This window comes from Gekko japonicus, unplaced genomic scaffold (genome assembly GCF_001447785.1).
Source record: "Gekko japonicus isolate JY-2015 unplaced genomic scaffold, Gekko_japonicus_V1.1 scaffold405, whole genome shotgun sequence".
Taxonomy (NCBI): domain Eukaryota; kingdom Metazoa; phylum Chordata; class Lepidosauria; order Squamata; family Gekkonidae; genus Gekko; species Gekko japonicus.
Window position 1 is genome coordinate 1,098,273 of NW_015175982.1, and position 26,100 is coordinate 1,124,372.

General features: G+C 42.4%; 1 protein-coding gene across 1 annotated transcript in view; it reads left to right on the forward strand.

The window, feature by feature from the left end:
* The window catches only part of PEX6 (peroxisomal biogenesis factor 6), a 27,114-nt gene extending 4,708 nt beyond the window's left edge, over positions 1-22,406 (forward strand). Inside the window, exons 3-18 of the mRNA XM_015426245.1 lie at positions 2,299-2,462; positions 5,070-5,153; positions 5,712-5,814; positions 6,318-6,454; positions 8,646-8,757; positions 9,140-9,348; positions 10,912-11,107; positions 11,739-11,815; positions 12,564-12,696; positions 13,669-13,874; positions 13,956-14,017; positions 16,377-16,485; positions 18,273-18,389; positions 19,707-19,784; positions 21,053-21,192; positions 22,031-22,406. Of these exons, the coding sequence (XP_015281731.1) occupies positions 2,299-2,462; positions 5,070-5,153; positions 5,712-5,814; positions 6,318-6,454; positions 8,646-8,757; positions 9,140-9,348; positions 10,912-11,107; positions 11,739-11,815; positions 12,564-12,696; positions 13,669-13,874; positions 13,956-14,017; positions 16,377-16,485; positions 18,273-18,389; positions 19,707-19,784; positions 21,053-21,192; positions 22,031-22,164 (2,061 nt within the window). The 3' untranslated portion in view covers positions 22,165-22,406. The remainder of the gene's footprint in view (positions 1-2,298; positions 2,463-5,069; positions 5,154-5,711; positions 5,815-6,317; positions 6,455-8,645; positions 8,758-9,139; positions 9,349-10,911; positions 11,108-11,738; positions 11,816-12,563; positions 12,697-13,668; positions 13,875-13,955; positions 14,018-16,376; positions 16,486-18,272; positions 18,390-19,706; positions 19,785-21,052; positions 21,193-22,030) is intronic.
* The last annotated feature ends 3,694 nt before the right edge of the window (positions 22,407-26,100 follow it).

The window sequence follows — 26,100 nt, forward strand, 5'->3', positions numbered from 1 at the left end:
AGGACAGTGGACCTCTGCTCTACTCTCTCTTCTAGCCTTGAAGAGTTGTTGACGTTTTAAGTTTTGGAAAAGGAGCAACAGAGCTTGTTCTTTCGGGGGCAGTGTGCTGGTTCTTTCTGTCTTCCTCCACTGAGAGAAAAAGCATTGTCTTCTGTGACGTCCTCCTTATTGGGGAGGACTGGTTTCCCTTTAAAAGTGTTCTTCATTTTATTCTACTGGGTATATCTGGCTGCCACCAGGAAATTTAAGGCTTTCCAAACCTTTATGCTTTTACTTTTGTTATCACTGGGTAGGTAGGTCGAGTTTAAGGATCATGAGGAACTATGTGGTCCTGAGGAAGTATTCCTTTCAGAGCTGGTATACTTAAATAAAAGAAGATTTATTGAAATAATTCATAAATAAAAGGGTAGAACAATGTAACCAGTAATGTGAATATTTTGAACAATTGCTTGGTGTCTCACACAAGATCTGCTCCCTTACTGACAGGGATCTTTCAGGTAACTTTGTAACACTTTAACTCAAGGTCTTATAAGTTCACTGTTTCTCTCCAGGATATCAGGACATACAGCCTTTCCTATAATTTGTCTTCAATTAAACTTTCATTTACTTTTTCTTATTCTCTGTAACTTCCTTCATACACAGAACTAACAGCTTGTCTAACTCATTCCCCACACAGAACTTAGAGCAAACTGAACTTCTCTCTGCTTCTCTCACAGAACTCAGAACTAACTGAACTTATCAACTGTCTACATATAACTGTCCAACTTGACTGACATACATACTCATCCACTCATTGTCACTTCCAAAACCCCTCCCCCTCTCTGTCAACCACTCTAGTCTATCTTCCACAGCCATGCAACCAAACTTTTAAAGAGACACACACACATATAAAACAATGAATCGCACATCTTCCAAACGTGGTCCCCTTTAAAGCTGCACAAAACGCTTTTCCTCCCATTTTCCTTGAAGAAAACAAGTCCATGCATTATCCTCAGAACAGTCTGGTTTTAACTGAAGCTGTAATTCTGAAATTTACCCAGAAAACTTTTTCCAGACAATTTATATATACTTTTCCAGAATGTTGTTCCTTTGAGATGCATTGCGTTGAAAGCTTTGTTTGAGGCTTGTTTCTTGTTAATCTGTGAGCTCTGAGGCTGGAAAGAAAGTCCATCTTGCCGCTTCCAAAATAGAGTTCTGCTGAGGCTGTTCTCTGGGAGAAGCATGCTGGGTGGTTGTTCTTGCTGGGGTTTGATCCTGTACCTGTTTACTTTAGAGTCATTCTCCCTGAATTCAATGGGCTTTAGTCCCAAGCAAGTGTGCAAAGGATTGCAAACTGCATCTGGAAATGAAGGTTACAGCCCTGTTTAGAGCTTCCATGATGCAGCCTAGCTTAGCACAGGGACAGCACCGTGGATGTCATGTGCATGGTTTAGCTGCACCTCCTAGCTCCCCACCCTGTTTTCTGGAGGGGATTGTGCTAGGGGAAGAGGAACATGATGAAGCTGGAAGTGGAAAAGAGTGGGGCAGAAGGGAGAGAATGAGTCCCAGGCAAGTTTAGCAGAAGTTGAGTTATTATCCTTTAACAGTCTGTTTGCATGGCTGATTTGGCCCTGTTTTTAAACCTTTTAAGCCCTGGTAGAGTGGCTTGTGTCTTTGATAGGTAAACTAGTTTGACTTTTTTGTAGGCTAGTAACTTTGTGCATTTATGTACAAGTAAGGACATGTTGGTATCTTTAAAAGAGCATCTTAAAAGTGACCCAATTCTCTTATGAGCTGATTTTTTAAAATGTGTGGAAATAGAAAGGTGGTGTCAACATACTGAGAAGGATTTTGTGGGGTATGATAGAGAAAACATAGTGTTTTGGTTAGTGGAAAGTGTCACATTAGGGACAAAGTGAGGCAGGATGATGCCTTTTGATAAATCCGGAGACAATGTGATTGCTTAGATATACTTAGCTTTGCAGCAAGGGTTGCATAAAATTATTCCTGTGTTCTGCATCCATAACTGTTGACACAGATTAAATCACTGTTCCACACACAGGTGTGTATTAAACATGTGGAAAGCATTCAGTCTTTAATCACCACAGAGAACATTTTGAAATATGATAATGTGTAACTAGCTTAACATTAAATGACTGAGAATGTGTGAGCAGAGGGAGTGAATCAGTTTTCCCCCAGGTGGTTGGGAGATCAGTAGAATAGGATGGTACTGTGTAGAAGGAGATCTGGATAATGATAATTTCCTGGCTACTGTCATAGCAGAATTAAAACATTTGTACGGTTATTTGTCTTCTGTAGAGATATGGGGAGACTGCTGGAGCAGAAGAGGTGAAAGGAAGTCAGTCCTTGCTGTCTGCACCACCTTTTGCAAAGGAGCTACACATACAGATTGTTTCCTCACCAGCCTACAGCACCACAGGAGTCTATGACCAAATTCTCTACCAGCACTTTCAAACACCCAGGTTAGCCTGTTAGTAAACATGTTAATTTAATCTCACTATCCCTCTTCATGAGATCAAGGGATAATCTTACTGTTGTGCTTCTTGTTTACTGCTTCAGTACATGTAAGCATGACACTGTGCATATGTGAACCCTACTTAGACATTCATGAATAATTGGGTATATAAAATAATACATTTGGGGATGTTTTGAATATCTGTGTTAAATCAATGAAGTAATTTGGTTACACTAGCTGAGATTTAAAAAAAGCACCACTTGTATGCTTGTTCTGTGTTTTGTTAAGCCTACTGTGAGATCCGTGTGCCAAGTATCACTGGTAGCCTCTCCTAGTCATTTTTGTAAGCGTGTACTCTTACTTGGTGCCTACCGGTTCTAATTATAAACCTTAATTCACAATCTATTTTCTAGATTTTCAGTGAAAATAGTTTATTGTTGTATGAAAAGTAACACTTGCTTTGGGGAGATCAACCTTTTCTTTTTCTTCTGGTCATTTTTCTTCTGTCTTACAACTTTATTTAAAATTTGAAGGACAGTAATGTTTCAGTACATGTTCCAGTAAAGCTGAGAATCTAGGAGAAATAGATTCACTTACAGAAATGCTATGGGTAGAAATAGTGGGCTCAAAAGGAAGCTTAACTCTGGGAGTTTATCGCCCACAAAGTCAAAAGTTAGAGGATGATTTAAAAACAGCAAAAGAATTAAGAAAAGCGGCTAGACAAAATAACTGTGTTATAATAGGTGATTTGAACTACCCATACATTGATTGGGTCAATGTGTGTTCAAGTCAGGAGAAATAGATTGGCTTTCTAGATTCTCTCAATCACTGTGCCATGGAGCAGATGGTCACAGAACCTACCAGGGGAAAGGCAATCCTGGATTGGTCCTAAGTAATGCTCAGGACCTGGTGAGAGATGTAAACATGATAGCACCAGTTGGGAACAGTTACAATAATGCTATTAAGTTTAGCATTTATGTAAATAAGGAGTTGCCCCGAAAGACCAGCACAACCACATTTAACTTTAGAAGGGGTAACTTCTCTCAAACAAGGGGGCTTGTGAAGAAGAAATGGAAAGGAAAGGTAACGAGGGTCAAATCCCTTTGGGAAGCCTGGAGACTATTTAAAACTACAATACTGGAGGTGAAGATACATTGATGAACAAAAGCTATTTAGGAAGAGTTGGCATAAATTCTGTAATTCTAAATAGCTTTTGTTCATCTCACTAAACTTTTAGAGTTCTTTGAGGGGGTGAACAAACATGTGGACAAGGGTGACTCAGTAGATGTTGTTTACCTAGACTTCCAGAAAGCTTTTAATCAAATCCCTTTTCAAAAGCTCCTAAGTAGACTCAGCAGTCATGGGATAAGTTGTCTGGTGGATTAAAAACTGGTTAATTAACAGGAAACAGAGTGAGTATAAATGGGCAGTCTTCACAGTGGAAGGGGATAAGCAGTGGAGTACTGCAGGGCTCGTTACTAGGTCTGGTGCTTTTTAACGTTTTCATTAATGATTTTGAGTTGGAAGTAAGCAGTGAAGTGACTACGTTTGTGGATAACACTAAGTTGTTCAGGGAGGATTGTGAGGTGCTCCAGAGGGGAATGACCAGGACACAGATCTTGGAGTCGTGGTAGATAACTCACTGAAGATTTGGACTCAGGGTGCAATGGCAATAAAAAGGGCAAATACTGTGCTGGGAATTATTAGGAAGGTGATTGAAAACAAATCAGCCAGTATCATAATGCCCCTATATAAATCTGTGGTGCAGCCACATTTGGAATACTGTGTACAATTATGGTCACCACACCTCAAAAAAGATATTATAGCACTGGAAAAGGTGCAGAAAAGGGCAACTAAAATGATTATGAAGAAAGGTTAAAGAGGTTAGGGCTCCTTAGCTTAGAGAAATGATGATTGAGGGGTGACATAAGAGTTTTACAAAATTATACATGGGACAGAGATAGTAGATCTCCCTTTCTCAAAATCCAAGAACTTGGGCGCACGCAATGAAATTAATGAGCAGTAGGCTTAGAACAGATAAAAGGAAGCACTTCTTCACCTAAAGAGTAAATAACCTGTAGAATTCTCTGCCACAGGTAGTAGGGGTGGCTACAAGCATAGACAGCTTCAGGGTGGGGATTGGATAAAGAAGAAGAGAAGAGATTGGATTTATACCCCGCCCTTCACTACCCAAAGAAGTCTCAAAGCGGCTTACAAACTCCTTTCCCTTCCCCTCCCCACAACAGACACCCTGTGAGGTAGGTGGGGCTGAGAGAGCTCTTGACAGAAACTGATCCAAGATGGACTCTCTTATGTTCATACACGTATACATAGAAGCTTTACTTCTGATACTTTACAAATATAGACTATAACCCTTTTCATACCAAAACAGTGGGGGCATGTTTCCTTTTTTTGAGGAGTATAGGTATATTCATGCTCTTGTTTTGCATTCATTGTAGAAATTTTGAACCGGGACACTAAACTGCATTTTCTAATTTTTGCCGGAGGAAAAGCATTTCTGGCTGTGTTGCCTGCTCTTTATCATTTGGGTGTAAAAATTATTTTTCTGCTTATAATAATGTGCTTATTCTTCACTGTGGTTATTTTGTTACAGGTTAGTCCAGGTGGAAGATATTCTCTGTGTGCCAACTGCAGGACAGCCTGAATTCTTAGAAGGAAATTCAGAGAAATTTTTAAGGTATGTTATCTGTCAGCTGGTAGTTAAACAAAATGAACTGTACCAGGGCTGCTGCTTCTATTTTTGGAAAAAGAGGTGCTGGAAGAGGGAAATGAAGTTTTCAATCTGTATACTGAAAACTTGTGAACTTCAACAAAATTTTTTGTTGAAGAGCCCTGAACTGTACGATTTGCAGTCATCATTGAGTTTAGCATAAAAGCAGACTGAAGACGTCTGGTTGACGTTTGGAGTAAATGTCCGGGGAGAACTAACTTAGGAAAATCTTGTGTGTGATGAGCAGAGTGCCTTTTTGCACTCCTTTGTGACTGGAAGCCCAAGGAGGTTCTGTAGTGTTAGGGAACTGAAGTTTATACTCAGTGTTATAATAAATGGAGGCTGATATGTTGATGTGGGTAGATTGCCGTGGGAAAAAACTATGAAACTGTATAAAGTCCGATTTTCCCACAAAATATAATTTTATTTCTGTCAATATTCCAGTTGCTTCCTGCTGGTGAAGGGGTTACTCCTACATCCAAGGTCTTTGGTACTGGGATTTTAGCCTGTTTGCTCTTCCTTCAGATGGCCAGAGCTCTTCTACAAGGTGAAAAAGATAGTACCAGCAGAAGGAAAAGAACAGAGTGTGGGGTACTTGGCCGACATCAAGAACACTTCTTTATTTCTGGTAAGATATTGCAGAGGTGAGAAACTATTTAAAATATTTATTAGCTGCCCTTCTACTTTAAAGAACTCAAGATGGCTTACAAAGTAAACAAAGCTAGATACATAAAAACTACAATTTAAAGTCACAATTTAAGATGGCCAATAAATAGAAAAACTAAATTAATCAAGTTGCATTGTACTGCTTGCATCAGAGTGTGCATGTTCATGATTTCCTGGCTCACTATGAACTACAACATAGCTAGGGTATTGCACACAAAACCCAAAGAGTTGTAACTAACAGGTGGGACACCTTTCTCTCGCAGTTTTTGAAAACAACTTTCTTTTCCTCCTCAAACTGGGGGTGGGGAATTTCTACCATACTTTGATTAAAGTTTTGCAATGCTGCCAACACCAGGATAAAGTTGCTTTGTGGGTCACCAAATGGCTATCCTTCTAAAGAACATTGGTTGAGTGAGTTGAGAAGACCTGTAAATGAAAGATGGTCTCCCCTGCTTTATTTTGTAGGGCAGTTCAACAAACAGTCCTGTCCCTTCTTTTCCATCTCAAAACACCCACAGTTTTTGGAGCAGTTTATCTCCTGCCGGACTTTGTGATGTAGTGAAGCAGTTGTGTGACATTCTTGGACCTTACTTGCACAGTAGGTAAGTTTGCTCATTAAGCTTGAATTACATAGTAAGACACAGATACACTTACCTCTCTGGCATTGGAGTTGTACTCTGCGTCAGCAAAGGGAAATAACCATAGAACTTGCCATTTTTGTGGGTTAGTAGTGTTTTCTGGATTGCGCCACTTCTAAGCACTATTGGTTGAAGTTGCTGTGGTACACCCACTCCTCTCCTTTGAATTCATGCTGTATGATTGGAATTCTTTCTATGCGACATCAAGTCTCTTAAGACATTTCTGGCATGTAGTTGGTGGAATACTGAACCATATAATATATGCAGGCAAGGTGGATAAAAATTTATTATTCTTGTAACTGACTTTTTTGGCTTTGCTTGCAATTTTCTCAGAAGTCGGCAGGTTATTTCTGAATGCTATGCAAATAATTTTTCAAAACTTAATTTAATAACCCTCTTAAGATTTTATTATAGTTATTTTTCTTTGTAAATAGAGAAATGTTTGTAGGTCATCACATAGCACATTGACTTGATACTAAGCACCTTCCAATGCATAGAGAATGATGATGAGCAACTACCACTAGTTCTTGATTCTAGTTGAATTTATTTGCTTTTCTGTGGGATAGAGGAGGGCAGTTGTCACAACAATGGGGTGTGCCCCCAATGTTTATTTGATCAGGTTGGCTTGGGGTGTGAGGAAATTTGGGTAGTGTTCCGATTAAAAAAATCAATCCCTTTTGGTAGTGTAATTCTAGGCACTGTTTTTAAGCCATAAACCTGGGTTCTGGGCCAGTAACTCACTCCAGTTACTTAAAAAACAGAACCAGAAATTTATTTACAAAAGAAATACATATATAAAAACATACAAGTATAAAAACATACAAGGGTGTGCACACTGAAACAAAGACAAACATAAGAAACCTGACTCTCTAACTACTAACACTGACCCTGCACAGCAGTCTTCCCAGCAGCACAGATGCAGAAGTACTGAAGAGAGTGACAACCTCTTCCTCCAGGTTCACACTGCTCTTCATGCAGCAGGTTCTTCCCCATCATTCTCTGATGTTTTCTGTGTGAATATCCATGTTCTCCTGACCCCTGACTTTATCCTAGCTCAGCTGTCAGTTCTTGATTGACTGACCAATCACAAGGATCAGTCAATTGATCTAGATCTTGAACTGTCAAGATCCTCTGCTGTCAAGCAGTTACTTTGATAGCTCACAGCTGGCCACTATCAACCTATCTAACTGCAGGTGCTCATTAGTAAGGTACATTGTAGCTTGGAACCATTCCAGACAAAACTTATGGATTAACAATTCTATAGAAAATGCAAATACTTACATCCTGAGGACCCACTTTTGTGACAGCAGTTTAGACAGGGGAGAAGAGGCAGAATAACACAGAATGAAGCCCTGGATAAGAGAAGCGTGTTCTAGTCCATTCCATACCTATCTAAAAAAACCTATTTGAGGACATGGGCATTGGTATGAAGAAATAATCCATTGTAAAATATTCAGTTAGATGTTATGTCATGTTGCAGAAAGGATCTAAATTATGAATCACTGTGTTTTATGGTTATGGCAATCAATTAGTCTACCTACTAAGGAAATATCTAAAAGAAAATTTTTGATTTAGGTAAGTGATCTAAATCAGCTTTTTTTGTTGGCATTTAGATCAGTGCATTCTAACACTGGCAAAAAGAGAACATTGCTTTTGGTAGGAAGTATCTAAAAGAAAATGTTTGATTTTGGTAAGTGATCTAAATCAGCTTTTTTGTTGACATTTAGATCAGTGCATTCTGACACTGGCAAAAAGAGAACATTGCTTTTGGGGAATGTTTCTAGGGCTGTCAGGTACTGAAATTAAGAAATTGAGCCTGAACTCTAGCCTAAAAACTGATTCAGATGATTCTGCAAACCAGAACTGGACCCAAATCTAACATTTCTTGTTTGTTTGGAACCAAACCCAGGTCCTCGTCCCCCCCGAGATTATCTTTTGGCTCATACTGAAGGCCACCGAGAGGTTTCCACATCACAGAAAAAGGCCTCTAAAAACCAGTTTTTTAAGCTGGGGGGTCCACGTTCTGTTTGACTCCCTTGACTGAAATCAGCGTCTCATTGATGCTTGGAGCTCTCACATTCCGTGTGTGTTTCCTGCGGTTGTCTCCTCCTTCCTGCAGTATAAAGTAAATCAGTTGTTGTTTCCTGTGTTCCAGGGGGAATCTGCTAAGTGGAGCTGGGAGCACTCTTCTTTCGGGGCCCAGTGGTGTCGGGAAAATGACAGTTGTTAGAGCTGCCTGTAGCCGCCTCAATCTCCATTTGTTCAAGGTGAATTCGTTTAGCCTTTAAGTTTCTTGATTTGTGATCTAATAATGTTCAGAATATATCCCATTTAAGAGTATAAAACTGATTGCAAATAGCAGTGGGCTTTTTGACCCTTGAAATCTGAACTTTGGGTTTGGGCACTTTGTGGGGGAGAGTGTACCTTTCCAGAAAGAGAGCTCCTAGCATTGAGGGTGGGATTCACTGTATACCTTCTGGGTGCTTTTCTTGTCATCTTTTGAAACCATTTGGTGAGAGAGGTTCTGCAGTGCTTCTAAGACAGCTTTTCCATTGGACTGAAATGATCGTACAGTTAGGTAACCTAACATTCTCACAGTTATTTTTTTCAAACCCAGTGCAGTCCTTTGTGTTCTCTGGTTGCATATAGGTGGACTGTGTTAGTTTGTGTGGGGACACTAGTGGATCTACAGAAGCAAAGCTGCATGCTGCCTTCTCACAAGCTGAGCTCTATAGCCCTTGTATCCTACTGATGAAAGATGTAGAGCTGCTGGGGAGAGAGCGCAATGGGCTTGGGGAGGACTCCAGAGTAATCCTTGCCATAAGGCACCTTCTTCTGGACAGAGAGGCAGACACCAGGTATGGCTCGGTTCACTAGAATCTTGTGATATTCATTGGAGGTTTCCCTCCTCAGTTGTGAGAACTGTTTTCCCAGTACGCTAGGGCTTTAACAGAGTCACTTTGAGCTGTCTGTATATAGACACATATGTGAACATTGGCTGGGGAAACAGCCCCCTAATTTGTCGAAGGACCTTTGTGAGCCTTTTTGCTTCAAGAAGGTCTTTTTGTTAACTTCCTACACGGGTTCATTGGAAACTACAGTAAATGTTACATGGATGATATGGGTACAGTGAAATATTTGCAAAGGTGAAAGCAAGCCAGTACAAGCTGGTACAGTGAAGTAGTAAGAAAATGTCTGAGTCCTGGCCCGCACCAACCTTTGAAATGCCCTTCAGGTGAGAATTGCAGGAGACCAGCTGACCAGAAAATGGAAAAGATCCCTGCAGTGGGCCAGCAGCAACAGCTGGCTGCAGGAACAGGCAAGGTGCTTTCTGCCCACATCAGATTAGCAGTGGAGCCAGGGAGGCGCATGCCATACCTGCCCCCCTCCTCAGGCAGGCTGGTGCCACTCAGCTGATGGCATTACACAAATCATTCTGGTGGGCATTCAGAGTCTTCCCAGTGACTGAGAAGACCTCCAGCCTCCGTGAGAACCAGCAGTCTTGTGTAAGGCCAAGAGGGAACTGTGCATGTCTTGCCGTGCTTGCTGTGAAATGAACTCGGAGGCACCCACCACTGATCATCTGTTCCAGTCTGCATGGAGGAGGAGGATAACCTACCATCCCACTCCCCTTTTGGTTCGAGGCTAGGGAGCAAGGGCCACTGCCGAACACAATCATTGAGGAAGGGGAGGGGGAGGCAGTTCTAGTAAGAAATTTAAGTTGCTTTCATCCCTGAATAGTTATGGTACATGGATGATAAAGAAATCTAGAAAATGAATGATATGGAGGTAGGGCTGCCAAGCCGCGGCGGGGGATCCATGCGTCTTCACAGGATCCCTGCCGTGGGAGACAGCGATACGCGTTGCACCGCCGTCGCCAGGATGTGACGCTACGCGTTGCTCTGGCAATGGGACGCCAAACAGCCCCGTTGCCAGAGCGATGCAACTTCCTACACGCCAAACAGCCCCGTTGCCAGAGCGATGCGTAGCGTCACATCCTGGCAACGGCGGTGCAACGCGTATCGCTGTCCCCCACGGCAGGGATCCTGTGAAGACCCACGGATCCCCCGCCGCGGCTTGGCAGCCCTATATGGAGGGGACACTTTGAGCCTTAGGGAGCAGGAAAATGCAAATAGAAGTCTGCTGGTGCTGTTTGTGCTATGTATAACACATCTGCCATACTATATCTTTTCCTTCCTTCTCTGTGCTACTGTTTGGGACTGAAGCAGTTCAAGAAGTAAAAGCAGCAGGGGTAGAACAGTCTACAGCAACTCAGTCTGCTTGACTATGTGGTACAACTACTAGCTAGGCTGGGAGCTTAGAGGATCTCTTAAGCGCAGGGGATCTGCAGCGGGAGATCAGGATATTCCTTTATGGTGTCTGAGCGGTGGCTTTCAAGTGTCCGCCTGTCTCACTCTCAGCAGTTACCCTGTCCTGGCGGTAGGCACAACATCCAGGCTTGCGGATGTCCCTGCAGACTTGCAGACAGCTTTCCTTCACGAGGTGAAAATGGAAGCACCGACTGAAGAGCAGAGGAAGGCCATGCTGAGCCTGCTAACAGAGGGCCTCCCTCTGGGCAGAGAAGTGAGCCTGAGCAAACTAGCCCGGCAAAGCCCGGTGAGTGACACATCCCTCCCAGTGACATAAAGGGTGGGTCGCCCAGCTGGGTAAAGAAAGTAAAGTTCTGAGTTTTAAACATTAGCATCGCTTTCTAGCTTCTTGGCCTCACATTAAGGCTAAAGTGAAGAGTGATGAGCAAGGAAGGCTCCTGGCTGCCGCTTATAGTACAAGGAGCCGCTTCCCTCCCCTATATAAGCAGCATGACTCAAATGAGAATGCTGATTCTGGATGTTTTGATCACTATGGCAAAATCCTGGAAACTTTTTTTTTACAGCATTAAATAAGCTAGGGGTGAAGTGACATTCATCTTGCTTGCGTCTACTTGACAATTTAGTATTAACATCATTATCTTCACTGAACTTGGAATTTCTTATTAGTGGCAGCATGACTGCTTTGGCGTTCTTCATTACTTCAGAAGCATGCTCAGTTGCTTGTCGAAAGAATGCATGATGAGATTCCCAGATATGCACTTTTTTAATATATAGAAAGAGGTATTCACATGCAGTTTTTTTAATGTATAGAAAGAAACGTCTTTATGTGCCTTCTTTTAAAATGCCTTGTTTGCAGCCTGTATTACCACACAAGTATTCTCCCCCCCCATCTCACTTGTTTCGCTCCACGTCTGCAGGGTTTTGTTCTAGGAGATTTCTGTGCTTTGCTTTCCCATAGCAGTCGTGCTGCCTGCACCAGGATCCAGAATTCAAGGTACTGGAAGAAGGTTTTCTGGCTCGTTTGCATCTGGACGTTAGTTGCAAGTGGACTGTGAATAGTATGAAGGAAACATGCTAATTTGGGCCTTTCCCAAAAATTTAACTATTTTTCCTGATCCTGCTGGCATAGGATCACAAATAAGTATTAATAGTTGAGCCCTGCTGGTTCTGTTTTTCTCTTTGTCTTGGTTTACCCTTGTAAACATCTTGAAAAGGTTTAGAGCCTTAACTGTGTCTGAATGTGATAGAACTGTACCAATTTTCGTCCTCAGATATGAGGCAAAAAAGAATTGTTTTGAGAGCTGCAGAAAGCACCCTCAAAATCCTTACTTTTGTTGGGGGTGGGGGTTTCTGTTCATGGCCATCTCTCCCCTCTGTCCTTGATGTGCTGCGGTAGTACAGTTTTTAAAGCTGGGCTCATGTGCATTTTTACTTATGCATGGTTAAATTAGACATCTGAACGTAACTGCTGAATGTAGTAATTGCTATGGTGTGCTGCAGTCTTCCACAGCAGTGGCATGGCAAAATGGAGCTTAAGGCAACAGGGGCACCCCCTTCATATCCACTTTTGCCCCCTTGTGCTGAAAAATCATCAAAACAAGGAATGCTGCTCCGATGGCATGAATGTTCACAAAATGCAGTACCTCGACTGACTCTATAATTTGGAGACCCGTGGCTTGGTCAACTGGATAGGGATCAGTAATGCTCTGTGACTTTGGATTTTTCTGTTCCTCCTTAACCAGTTTCCCAGGTGGACTGAGCAAGGAGGAGGAGCATGATTTCTGTGCTGCAGGTTTCCCTCTCCTGGCAGAAGACTTCAGCACTGCACTAGACAAACTGCATGAGGCCCATTCACAGGCATTGGGAGTGCCAAAGGTATGAAACTGTTGGATCCCCAAGCATCGAGAATAAATCCACGTTTTCAAGAAAAGCAAAATTTATTTCAAAGCGTTGAAGACATACTCAAACACGTTCTTTGTTAGAACTGGGGTTACACAGGTAGGGCGAGCATAATAAAGGAAATTCAAACTGATACATATCCAATGAATAACATTCCCGCTGGCGGGCTAATGAAACGGTTGCGCGCCCAGTCCATGGGAACCAGGCATAACATCAGACAAAACACAGGTGCAGTTCTCATGAGATAGCAATAGGCAAGCATTACAGCATCTTCTCCCCCACACATCCACCAGTAGTTATCTTATGCATTCCAGCACAGAAGCAGGATAATAGAAACAAGCCGGGTGCAACAGGGTAAGGATATGTACACAGAGGTCACAGAAAACAGAATGGCAGCTTGCTGACAGAAACAGAATAACCTCTGACAGCTGAAAAGCTTGCTAGGGGTTCTGTTTTGTGGGAAAGCAGGTTATAAGTGTTTCAAACAAATCAGCAATCATTTGTAAATTCTTCAGCAACATTGCTGATGAGATCTTGGGAGAGGGAGGGGTGACTCCTATAAGGATTGCATGGAGATGATGTTGCCCTCAGAAAGCCCTGCTGTTTACTGTTACAGATCTAGTCATGTTGAAAGATGGAATGCACAGCTGTCGATTTTAAAGTTCGAATTCGTTTTATACAGCGGGAGCTTATATTTGACCCAGTCTGTTCAAGGCACAAGACCATGTGAGACCCATCTCTCAGGACGTTTTGTGGGAAGAGATTTGGGTGATGAGGCAGGAATAGCAACAATCAGCGGCTGGACTATAGAGGAGTATTTAAGGATAGCTTTTGTTCTAGGTGCTTATGGGACTGTATTCCTTTGAGAGCACCATAATGTTTTTGCAACTTCTGGAACAAAAGAGGGCAATGGAACCAGAAAATCACAAGGCTGTTCTCTTGCTGCAGATACCATCTGTCTTCTGGCAAGATGTTGGTGGGCTCCAGGATGTGAAGAAGGAGATCCTGGACACCATTCAGCTTCCCCTAGAACACCCAGAACTATTGTCTTTAGGTCTTCGCCGCTCTGGCCTTCTCCTCTATGGCCCTCCTGGAACAGGAAAAACGCTGCTAGCTAAAGCTGTAGCAACTGAGTGCACCATGACATTCCTTAGGTAGGCACTGAGATAAAGGGTGATATAGGGAATATAGAAATTGAGATGTTGGTATAATTTTCTTTTTTTCCCCCTTTTCAGTGTGAAGGGACCAGAGCTCATTAACATGTATGTTGGGCAGAGTGAAGAGAATGTGCGTGAAGGTTAGTGTGGGACCCTTATGTTCGCTTAGAGGGGACAGGTTCTTAGGAAAACATTGTCTTTGCACCTGAAAAAGTTAACTTCTGCAAATCTACTCCCACATGTAAAATGACATACAAATGTTAAGTAATAAGCCATGATTGATTTCCTTGCATCTGTTTGTTACATCAGTGATTTGTCAGCAATGGAGAAACATGAACCTCTATAAATACCAATGTCAATTCCACTAGATGTTACAGAGGGGGAGAGGAAAGCTAAATTCTTTTAGCAGATGTTGCATATTTGGTTCAACATCTAGCTTAGCTTTTTGCTCAGCTACTGTGCTCAGAGACTCTTCTGATCCCTTTGTTGCCTTATTCCTATAATTCAGTCCCCACAGCCAAATTCTGTGCCATTTTTCTGTTTCTTCTTCAGGACAGCTCCTTTTCCAAGCTGCTCTTAATCTCATTTTATTAAATATATTTGTGAAACACAGTGTGCAGTTCAGACAGCGTAAGGATGATTTCTACATAAAGAGACAAAACATAATACAGAAATAAAACAAACTGTACAGTTATTTTAGAAATGTGTGTTATGCTAAATAAGTACAGACATTACAGTAGTTCAAATCAAGATCGTATCACCATTTAAAAACAAAAAATGGTGATCCACTTTAAATTCATCTTTCTCCCCACTCCTTACTTCCCCAATCTCTATGCAAATTTTAACCTAATAAGTACCTCTTTGGTTTATATAGATAATTCTGTACTTAGTTTTAAAATACAGTATATTTTACCATATCAAAATTGGGTATAGAATTATCTGTATAACCCAAAATGACATTTATTGTACATAGAAGGAACTGCATAATTGGTCATCAACTCAATTTTCCATAAAGAACTCTTGTTTCTGAAATTCTGTATTTTAGGATAAAATCCAACACATGACATAAAATCAACACCTGATTACTTACAGTGTCAACATCTATCATAGCAGTTTTTGTAAACGTTAAATTTGTTAAGGAGTAAGGTACCAGTAGTGTCCGCCTCCTTTATAAGTTTCAAGAGCCAGGGGTTGGGGGTAACACACACTTTCTTTCTTTAAGCAAGGAATTCCACAGAATTACAGTGCGATCTTGAGTAGAGTTACACTGAACTCAACAGGCTCAGAAAGGCTTAACTCTGTTTAGGATTACATTGTTGATAATTTGCATTGTAAAGCAGAAATCAGGTGAACTAAAAGGTAGTGAGATGAATCAAAATAAAAGTCCAGTGGCACCTTGAAGACTAACAATGTGTATTCCAGCATGAGTTTTCGGAAGTCTGAGTTCATTTTTTCAGATGCATTTTCGAGAGAAATGAACATTTTACATACACTTATAAGGAAAAAGGGAATTGAGCAGAGAGGCTTGGAGTGGAACCTGTCATATGTCTTTCAGGTGCAGTTTTCTGTCCAAAGGCTGAAATAGATTGGGTTGTTACACATGGTGGATGATGACAGTGGTCATGGAGTGTAGATGAACAAAAGTGTAGCATAAGTAACAACTAATTGAGGAAGGCACAGTCTGAGGCATAAGAAAAGTTTCTGACTTTAGTAAGGGGTATACATACTATGAGGCAACATGTTAAAAATAACCTATTAGTTTCTAAAAGGTGGGTCGAGTTGAGTAAAGAGAAATTATACTGAATAAGGAAATGCAATACAAGTCTCTGCTTAACCCAGAATGACAGTGTTTCATTTCTTGGTGAGTTATAACTTGGCACTTTTGCACTGTATATTCCTTCTGAAGGTTTTTTTTGGGGGGAGGGTAAAGCAGTAGCTTTGAGATCTGCTGTAGTATATCCAGGAAGACCAAAATGTTCCCCTGCTGGTTTCTCAATGTTGTGGTTTCTTATGTCAGATTTGTGTTTGTTGATACCCTTAAGCAGGGATCGACACATTTGTCCAGTGTAGATAGTAGAAGGGCCCAGAGTAACAGAGTGAGCCTGATGACTTGCCATTGCAGTGCTGTGCTTCTTTCTGTGCATCTCTTTCTCAGACTGTCACTTACCTGGAGGAGTTATATTCACTTATGATCCATATTCCAAATCTTACTTGTGCGGGGGGGTTTTGTTTTAAAAAGCTACTCTTGACAAAAAATTATGTTTAAAATGTCTTACAATATTAATCTGAAGAATGACAACTCACTGCAAAAGTACCAAAGAACATTTTCAAAAACAGTCCAGCTTAATCTCAGGTTTCTTCATACCTTGCAGTGGCTGGCAGCATGTATCTGAACTTGGTTTTCTGCCTGGGAAGATGAATGGGGAATGTTTAGCCAACTGCATTTGCTCCTCATGCTATATGTGCTGCTGAATTTAGCTTTGATTTATCTCTTCTCAGTGTTCGTCAGAGCCCGGGCAGCTGCTCCTTGCATTATCTTTTTTGATGAGCTTGATTCCTTGGCCCCCAGTCGTGGCCGGAGTGGTGATTCAGGGGGTGTTATGGATAGGTGAGTGCACCTTAATCATTGCAGTACTTGTCTCTGCTTTTGCATGCTCAGTACTACATTTCACCATCCCTTTGGTTTTTGTAGTTGGCCTGCTTTCTCCTCCTCTCTTTCTCTAGGGTTTCAAATTTTCCTATATCCACGCTTGGCACAGTGCTTTGGGATGGGTTATAGTAACTAAGGGCATCTTGTAAGCTGGATGCAGCATGCCAACTTATTTCATGGAATATCCTTCAAGGCTTTAGGCTTGACTGTTTATTTATTTATTTATTTATTTTATTGCATTTATACCCCGCCCTCCCCGCGAACGGGCTCAAGGCGACTGTTCAATACCAATGCTTAATTCTAAAACATATGATGAGAACAATTATAAATGACAATGGTGTCTTGAAAACCAGTTCATTTTAAGAGTACTGCAAAGCAAGTGAACCTGTAGTATCTGTCTGGGTACATGACTGCCAGAAATAGTTCTACATATGGCCTCCTTAGTTTCTCGGTCTAGTTTTAGCATTCACAAAATGCCTTCTTGTTCCTCCCATGTGAAGAGTAAGGCTATTATTGCTAGAGGGGGAAAATGGGCTGGGGTGAAACAAGAAACTTCCTATGCATGTGAGGAGTTCTTGAACCTCCTTAGGGTAGCTGTTGGCCTCCTGAGAGAGGGCAACGCTGTACTTTAAATGTTGGGATTATATCTCTCCCCCACCAAGTCCCTGATACTCCTCCTCCTGTCCTGGTTCTGTCTGGCTACCATTGTTTTGTTCCCTATCCACCTCCCTGTCTTTCTTTCCCCACTGTACTCCTTCATCCACCCACCCACCCACCAAGTCTTTGCTCTTCCCAACTGCTTGCCCCACCTGCCATTTCTACCCCCTCTTCAGCTCCCTTCATCTCCTTCCATTGTAGGGTACCATTTTGGGTTGCTTCAGTAAGCTAATACGCTACTCTCACATTTCAGGGTCCCCCCCCCCTTTCTTGTGATGTCTGCATGTGCAATTATCACTTTTCCTGTTTTGGATATTTTGTAATCCAAAAACTTTTGTTGGACGTTTTCTTATTATTCTGCAAACTTGTATTTTCTCTCAAGTTTGACGGAGACATATACCTTAGCCCCATCTGCCCCCCCCCTTGTGGAATTTCTGATCTGACAGGGAACCTTTCTTGACTATTAAATACACGATTTGGCAGTATTTCCAAAAGGTGTGTAATTCTGTCATCCTTCCAGTCTGTACAATACTATGGTAGTGGAAAGTGCCGTCCAGTCACAGCTGACTTAACGGCGACCCCATAGGGTTTTCAAGGCAAGAGATGTTCAGAGGTGGTGTGCCATTGCCTGGCTCCACATCACGACCCTGGTATTCCTTGGAGGTCTCCCATCCAAATACTAGCCAGAGCCAACACTGCTTAGCTTCTGAGGTCTGATGAAATCAGGCTAGCCTGGGCTATCCAGGTCAGGACATATATGATATTATAGGTATCTCTAAAACATTTCCACTTACGAGATGACTGTGTTCTCTCTTTGTTGCTTAATCTTCCTTTTTGGATTTGGACGAGTCACCTTACTTCACTGTGCTGCATGTTCTCCTTTGCCTGCATGGGACCATTCTCGTTAAAACAAAAACTGTTTTCCCCAATGGAGTACAGTATCTGATATGAGCTTTGGGCACTGGTCCTCTATACACAGATAACTGATTTGGAATAGTACGTTCCCTTTGGATTCCTGAGTCAGCTTGCTTGCTTCATGCACTGGGATTTATGGCAGCTTTGAAATGTCGTCTTGTTTCACTTGGCAGGATTGTGTCTCAACTACTAGCAGAGCTTGATGGACTTCATTCTTCCCAAGATGTTTTTGTTATTGGAGCTACAAACAGACCTGATCTTCTGGACCCGGCACTGCTCCGGCCAGGCAGGTAGGATGGCTGTTCTGGGCTTGCTTCTGCATGCAGGTGCAGTGGCCTTCCATGAGCGCAGGTAGTGTAGAAGTGTGGCTTGAAGGACACAAGCTTGTTATGAGTGACTTTTATCTTGAAACTCACCAAGTGTCTATGGCAATGCAGGGTGAAGCTGAATTAGTTACGTTACCTTTGTATTTTCCATTGGTTACCAATTTTGTCTTCTGGCACAGGACGATTTTCCGCTCCCACTCTTTATATGGATAGCATTTTAGCCAAAGTATTCTACATTAATGGAGGTCTTGAGGTGCTAACCCATTCATTTCTGCTTCCTTGCCTCTGATTGCTAGAAGTTGGTTCTATTAAAAGCTAATGCTTCATAAGAACATAAGAGAAGCCAATGTTGGATCAGTCCAACCCTCTGTCACACAGTGGCCAAAAATACCAGGTGCCATCAGGAGGTCCAGCAGTGGGGCCAGGACACTAGAAGCTTCATGAGCCCTTGTGTAACAATGCTGCATATAAATGTTAGAAACCAATGTGTTGCTGTATAAAGGGAGTACCAAGAAACCTCTAGGGAGGTTCTTCTGGATTGTGATGGATGAGGTGAGTAGAGGCTATAGCTCGGTTTTTGTTTGTCAGAGACCAGGTAGTACATTAAAGTATGATATAGCTAATTCTCAACAGGAACTTGGATGTGCTAACTGCTAAATTTGCACACTGGGGCCAGGTACAGGGCAGGGAGGTGTTTGTTTAAACCTGCATCGACCCTCATGTTTGCACAAAAAGAAGAAAAAATAAAACTCAAAATTTAAGTTCCTGTGGCAGAGGAAATGGCTACCATTTTAAGTGAGCGCTCCTTCACTCACGGGGGCATTTCTCCTTCATGGAAGGTCCAGAATGGGTGGCCTCCCTTGCCCCTTCCCCTCTGGGGCCAGGCACCTCTGCCAGCTCTCTAGTAGAGATGCTGGCTGTGGCCTTTCCAAGGGCTGCCTTTTTTACTGCTGCTATCACCTACCACTGCATAAGCCAGGTAAAGGGCGGCAGAGCTGCAGGGTGGGAGCCCCTGCCACTTCCGTATCAGGCAGGCAGGAAGAGTGAGAGCTGTCACCGCATGAGCCAATCAGGTTGAAGAGGTGGTGCTTCAGGGGGGGGGATGGAGTGGGTGCCTGGAGAACTATGAGGGAAGGATGGGACAGTCTAGAGTAGAAATGTTCATTTGTAGTCCTCAAAGTTCCATGAGGCTGGTGGATATACTGTAAGGATACGGCAGCCATTCTCTGTCTGTATGCGTGGGGGTTTAATTTCTAAAGAATTTTTCTGCTTCCCTGACAGATTTGATAAGCTGGTCTATGTAGGTCTCAACGAAGACCGAGACTCTCAGCTACGGGTACTAAATGCCATCACCAGGAAGTGAGTTGCTTCTCTCTCTGGTAACTTTATAGATTTGGGCAATTTGTGCACCTGCTGCCTTCCTTCGATGTAGTAGCTGTTTCTCAGGCTTTGTGACCTTAGCCTGTGTCAGCAGCAGCATCTTTAAAATATGGTATGGAAGTTATCATACTTGTGCCATGAAATTTTGGTGAATCGGGCTGATAAGGTGTCATGAATCAGAGTCCCTGTGTCACTGAGTGATATATTGTAGAACAGGTAGATTTGAATCCAGGACACCTTAGAGCCCAACAAGATCTCTTAAGGTGCTACTGGATTCGAATCTAGCTGTTCTACTGCTGACCAACATGGCTATCCTCTGAAACAGAGTATACACTGTTTTCCCTTTCCTGGGCTCAGGGCTGGTCCACGGAGCAGTCTGCAGACCTCAGGGAAAACACGCTCCCACACAAATTCCTGTAAATTTCCTCTCTGGGCCTTTCCCACATACCATCTTAAGCTAGGGACTGGGCCTGGTAAAACTGGAGGGAAAGGGTAGGCTGGTGACTGCACTGGAGGGGTGATGGTCTTCTCTCAAGAGCTGACTTGTAGAGAGGCTGCTAACAGCAGGAAATGACCCCTCACCCAAAGAGGGTGAGTCTGTCCTGGGAGGCCCAGATCCTTCGATAAAGTGAGGAACCAGTGAGGTAGCTGAAGTAGGCAACCTTTATTGTTTTCTTGCCAGCTACTTCTGCCCATTTATAACTGTTTTCTTCACCTACTGATTTTTTTTTAATTTTTATTTATCAATTTTTCCATTTACATTTTTTAAAACAGTTTCATATACAAACATATATTTTTGAGTCATTTTCCAGTTTCTATCCATTTGTATAGTCCTAACCATCTTTCAACAAATAACTCTTCACTTTTCCCCTGTAGTATCAAATTTAATTTGTCTATTTCCGCAACTTCCATCAGTTTATATTTTATTTCTTCTGTTCACCTACTGATTTTGTCTTGACTGTTTTTAAGCAGGGTGGACTTATAAAATCCTCGTTTCCTCAAACTGAATTTATTCAGATGGGTAGCCGTGTTGGTCTGAAGTAACAGAACAAATTCTGAACAAACTAGTGGCACCTTTAAGACCAACAAAGTTTAATTCTGGGTGTAAGCTTTTGTGTGCATGCACAGAAACCATACAGATACCTCAGTCTACCATCCCTATGATCGTTCCAGCCCACAGCTTTCTGTTGTGTCCTTGTGATGATCCCCCCAGGGTACTAACCCTCAGAAATATCCTTTCCTGGCAGGTTTAAGCTAGACCCTTCAGTGAACCTCCTGAGTGTCCTTGATAAATGTCCTGCACAACTAACAGGAGCAGATTTGTATGCACTTTGCTCAGATGCCATGATGATTGCTATCAAAAGGAAAGTGGAGTGGATAGAGGAAGGTAAGGGACCAGCACTGCTCAGCTACTGCCAGCCAGCATCTAAAACTCTTAGTGGTGGAACAGATTTGGTAAGAACAAGTTATGCTCTGTTGAATTTCCTTCCCAAAGTTAAAAGGCCAGGAAACTACACATACTGCATTGTATATGGTTCGATCAAACATTTGGAAAAATGTTATTGCCATCAATCAACCTCGTCTGACCTGCTCTCCTGAGACTGGGTAATCTGTACTGATGGAAGATGGGCAGTAGTGAGGACTGGAGAGGCAACATGCTTTTTGTTGGGCTTTCCTTGTAGAAATAACCCTGTAGAGTTCTCTACTGCAGGGCCTAAGCTTCTGAGCTATATCATCCTTTTGGGATCCAGTAAAGCCATTATTGTGCTTTTCTTTAGACGGTAGGCAGAGTCACTTGAGGTCCAGGCTGTTTCCACATGGATTGTACCCGAACATGCCTTTTCACAAGGCAGTACTAATGCTTTCCCAAAGAAGAGAAACCTGTTCTAGAGGAAGCAACAGTCTGAGGTGTTTGTGTACATGGGGGGGTCTTTGTTTGGCTGCTCGTGTGATTCAGTTGATAGCTGAAGTGAACAGGCTGTGGAGACTGTAGTGAATGATATCAGCAGGCTGACGTGATGGTTCTTACCGGAAAAAGGGAAATCTGTGAGACAGAAAATACATACCCTTTGGAGAACGGAGCGCCTTGTCCAACAGCCCTCCCCAATGAAAAATTTGTGGGTGGTTTTTGGCTGTCCTGTCTAGTCAGGAGTATCCCATGCACCATGTGTGCACCATGTGACAAGACTAAAACTAGTTTTGCAATTCTCGCTGTCTTTCTCCAGGACTTGATACAGAGAGCTCAGAGCTTCTACTGACCATGGAGGACTTTGTACAAGCGGCCACAAAGTTGCAGCCTTCAGTTTCCGAACCAGAACTGCTTAGATACAAACTGATCCGGCAGAGATTTACTGCTTGATAAACATCCAATGGGAAAGCAAGGAGTATATTCAAATGGAACTGTCCAATCACAAGGAACCTGGAAGAATTTGCCATGGGAGCACCCTGTTGGAAATGGGGGGGGTGGGGCGAGTGTTGTAATCATGATCTTGTTCATGTTGGTGACCTAATCAATGAGAGAGGTAATGTGATCTAGTCATGGAACTGGTCGGATTGTAGTTTAGCTGAATACATACTACTGCAAGCTGGTCCTCTTCTATGTGCGTATATACCACTGTTGGTACCTAAGGGAAAAATTGTTCCAATATAAAAATCTGGAATCGTTTAGGCCTTAGGATGTAATAACTTGGATAATAATAAAAATAAAATGTCTAAGTACTAGAAATATTGAAATGCTGAACTGCTTCTTCTGAGGGGCTAACAGGACTTTCTTGAGAGCTTCTGTTTTGCTTATAAATGTGAAAGGGGGGGGTAGGAGAATGATCACAAATAGGTCAGATTTCCATCTGTCTTCCTGTAAGGATGGACTGGTGTTTAAATATGTGACTGCAACATACAAGAAGTACTCCATTGAGCGGTTTTTCTTCTAAATGTTGAAATGTTGCTAGTATCTAATAACCTGTCTTAACTTTATTTCTAGTTTATGATTACAATTTCCATAATGTAGTCTTTATACTCACAATAACGATGAGAGGCTGGCATGATCTCAGGAAACAGTGTTTTGCTTGGGCCAATGTGGGTGTTTCCATCTGGTTCCTCTTAGGGCCAAACTAGATGTGAAGGCATCCTCATGACTGCCATAAAGATACTGTAACATCTAGTTCGGCCCTCAGACGTTGTCTGTATGGAAAGTATAGCACAAAAGAAGGGGAGGGAAAATGATTTCTTCACCATTAGAGGAGCCCTTCAAATTTTATTAATTTAGAATCGACTCTCGATAATTAAGCCATAGTACAGCCATAGTACAAGAATTAAAAGCAGCATGAAACACAAATAAAATCAACAAGAGAACAAAACTGAACCAAAAGCCTGTTTCCTGAGAATATGATTGCCCGAACAAAGCTGCCTTTTGTTCAGGCATCAAAGGCCAACAAGTAAAGGTCAGAAACCGCTTTACTGAGGGAAGGAGCTTCTAACTTTAATACTTCTGCTGACCAGGTTCCGGCCTTCCCTCTGCTTCCTTTCAGTAGGATTTTGGAGAAAGGCAGCAGTATCCAGGCCTGAATGAGTGAGGGCTTTCTCCGTCAACACCAGGGCTTCAAACTGACTCCAGAAACAAAACAGAAGCCAGTAAAACTGTTATGTTTCCCATGGCTCTCTAACAGGGACAGTTTCATTTTGAAGTAGCTGTATTTTCTAGACACTTCTCAGATTTACTGAGAGCGTATTAAGCCATAAATTAGTGTGGTTTTCTTTCTTTCTTTCTTTTTGTCCAGGGAAGGCACAGTTGGTGAACCAGTTGAAGCCGGTAAAAGGCACTCTCCACTGGACATGCAGGATTGGCACTTGATCAAAAAGCGCCCCATGTGAATTGTTAGGGAGTACAATTGTATCCAGCACAGACTGGATTCCAGTGGGACTCCCAATCAACTGGGTTGTCTAATTTCTTCACATAATGTCCTCAGGGAGCAAAAGTACCAATCAAGATCTCATCTACCTCCCACCATCTGGCAGAGTTGAGTGTCATCTGCCTACTGGTGACAATGCAATCTAGTTCTTGGGGGAGAGTGAGACCCCCTTCAGGCTAGAAAAACTCCCAACTATTAGAACAGGAGACCCCCCCCCCACGGGCAGGTTGGTCCCACACTTTATGCTACACTCTTTGAGCAGTCAGTCCAGTCGCTTCAGCAGCAGCAGTCCCCTAGAATACCATAGAGGTACATTAACAGATGGGAAAGACTATCCCCCTCCCCCAATTACTGAGTCATCCATATATTTAGGTATATTGCCAGCTAAAACTAAGGTATTCTAGAATCCATCTGCTATTGACAGAGGATCACTTTTAATAGGCAATTCATGATGAATGTGCTAGCTCTCACAGTAATGTCTGTTCTCACTCAGTCTGGTCATCTGTCCACTCACTATAAACTCATTTGTATCTGCCAAATACATTGTGCCTCCTGAATATTTTAATAGCTTCATTGCTTGAAGTCCTGAGGTTGTTCCCTCCCTGCCAACATGGTGGCTGCTGCCAAATTTTAAAGTCCCCCCAACACTTCACAATATTCAGGGTCCTCTACAGTATGTCCATGACCACCTCTGTCAGCTCGGAGAAGAAATTTGCGAGGCAGTAGACTGGTCAGCACACTAGCTGAAAACTCATTCTGTTTCTCTGCCTCAAATATACTCTTGATATAGGCTATCTACTTTTGGGGGGAACAGGGAAAGAACCTTGTAATGGAATCTCTGACGCAGTGATAGAAACACTCTGGCCACTGGTCCTAGCCCAACGCATGCCTGCAGCCGGGCTAGGGCTAGGTATCCTCCTGTGCCTCTCCCTGGCAGGTGTTGATTAAAAAAAATGCCAGTTTGCTAAGTTGAAGTCATATTCCATGATGATCCCCCCCCCCCACATTTTATAATGCAACAGGTTTAGGTGCAGCCAACCTCATTCCTTACCAGCTGGAATAGTAGGAGGTCTGGAAGAAACAGTGATTGTATCTTGGACCCAACCAGGTTTTCTAGTTCAGTGAAGTGACTACTAAAAAGGCTGTAGATTATGGGACTAAACTGAAAAACAGCTTGCCTTGCATCTACATTGCCAAAATACTGTAACTGTTTTCCACTTAACTTGGTTTGCACTAGCCTGGCAAACTAGTACCCACCCCTTTCACATGCTCTCAGGAGAAGAACTATCAAACACTCCTATAATTAACAATTAGGGAGGACACACAAGATTAATGACTGATGTTTGGAAGGATCTGACCAAGGGCTACGGCTGCTGTGGGACAGCTATCTTGACCTAATGCTATATTCTACAGGCTAAGTAATAGTCTATCATCTCCAACATTTGAGTTGGGGGCAAAAAACTGCTGGCCCTTCTACAGCCCTAAGCACACCGCTTAAGCATGCATCAGAGTCACAGCCTCTGATTTCTCCTCTGCACATTTCATGCTGCTCAAAACAGTGAACAGGGCGATCGGTAGAGAGAGAGAACCTGGTACTGCTAGAGTGTTCCTCTTCCTTCCCCAACCAATGACTGGGACAAACAGGAAAATCTCAGAGCACAGATCACTGGGTAGCCTCCAGCAGTAAGCAGAATCTAACACTTTCACAGGATCACCAACTTGAAGGTCTCTGGTTGTTCGCGCTGGCTAGGCTCTGTACAGTGCTCTTGCCCTGACTGAGTGGCTTAACTGGAAAATGGAGTTCTGGGAAAGACACAATGTATGCCAGTAACATTACCATTTCCTTGGCAAATGGGTCACCGTTACATAGATGACTTGTTGGAGCAGAATGTGATTTGGGGGGTTCTATAGCCAAAAACACAACCCGCCAAGAGTAATGCAGGATGGAAGGACAGCATCTGTGCTGGATGCACATCACAATCCACGTTCTGGCCTTACAGATTAAATACATATGATTGCATCAAGTCAACTCAATCCCATCATTTTAGCAGCAGCTTTTCTTGTTGTTCACCTGCTCTGTTACAAAAAAGTGTGCTACCTTTTTGCAAATGGGTGTGGAAAATTTCTGAGAAAGAAATGGATGCGTGCAGGGGTTTCCAAAACGTGCCATTTGGATTTTAATATTCATGAAACAAATAATGGGAACTGTTTAGTAAAATAATTTTGCATTGGGAAGTGGGACAAATTTTGCCTGCAACTGACAGTTTGCTTCCATTTCAGCTTGTACAAATAAACAATATAAGTTGATTTTTATCTGCAATGTTTTAGAATTCAATTATCAACAACATTACAACCATAACACTATAATATGCAATATAAAGCTTAGC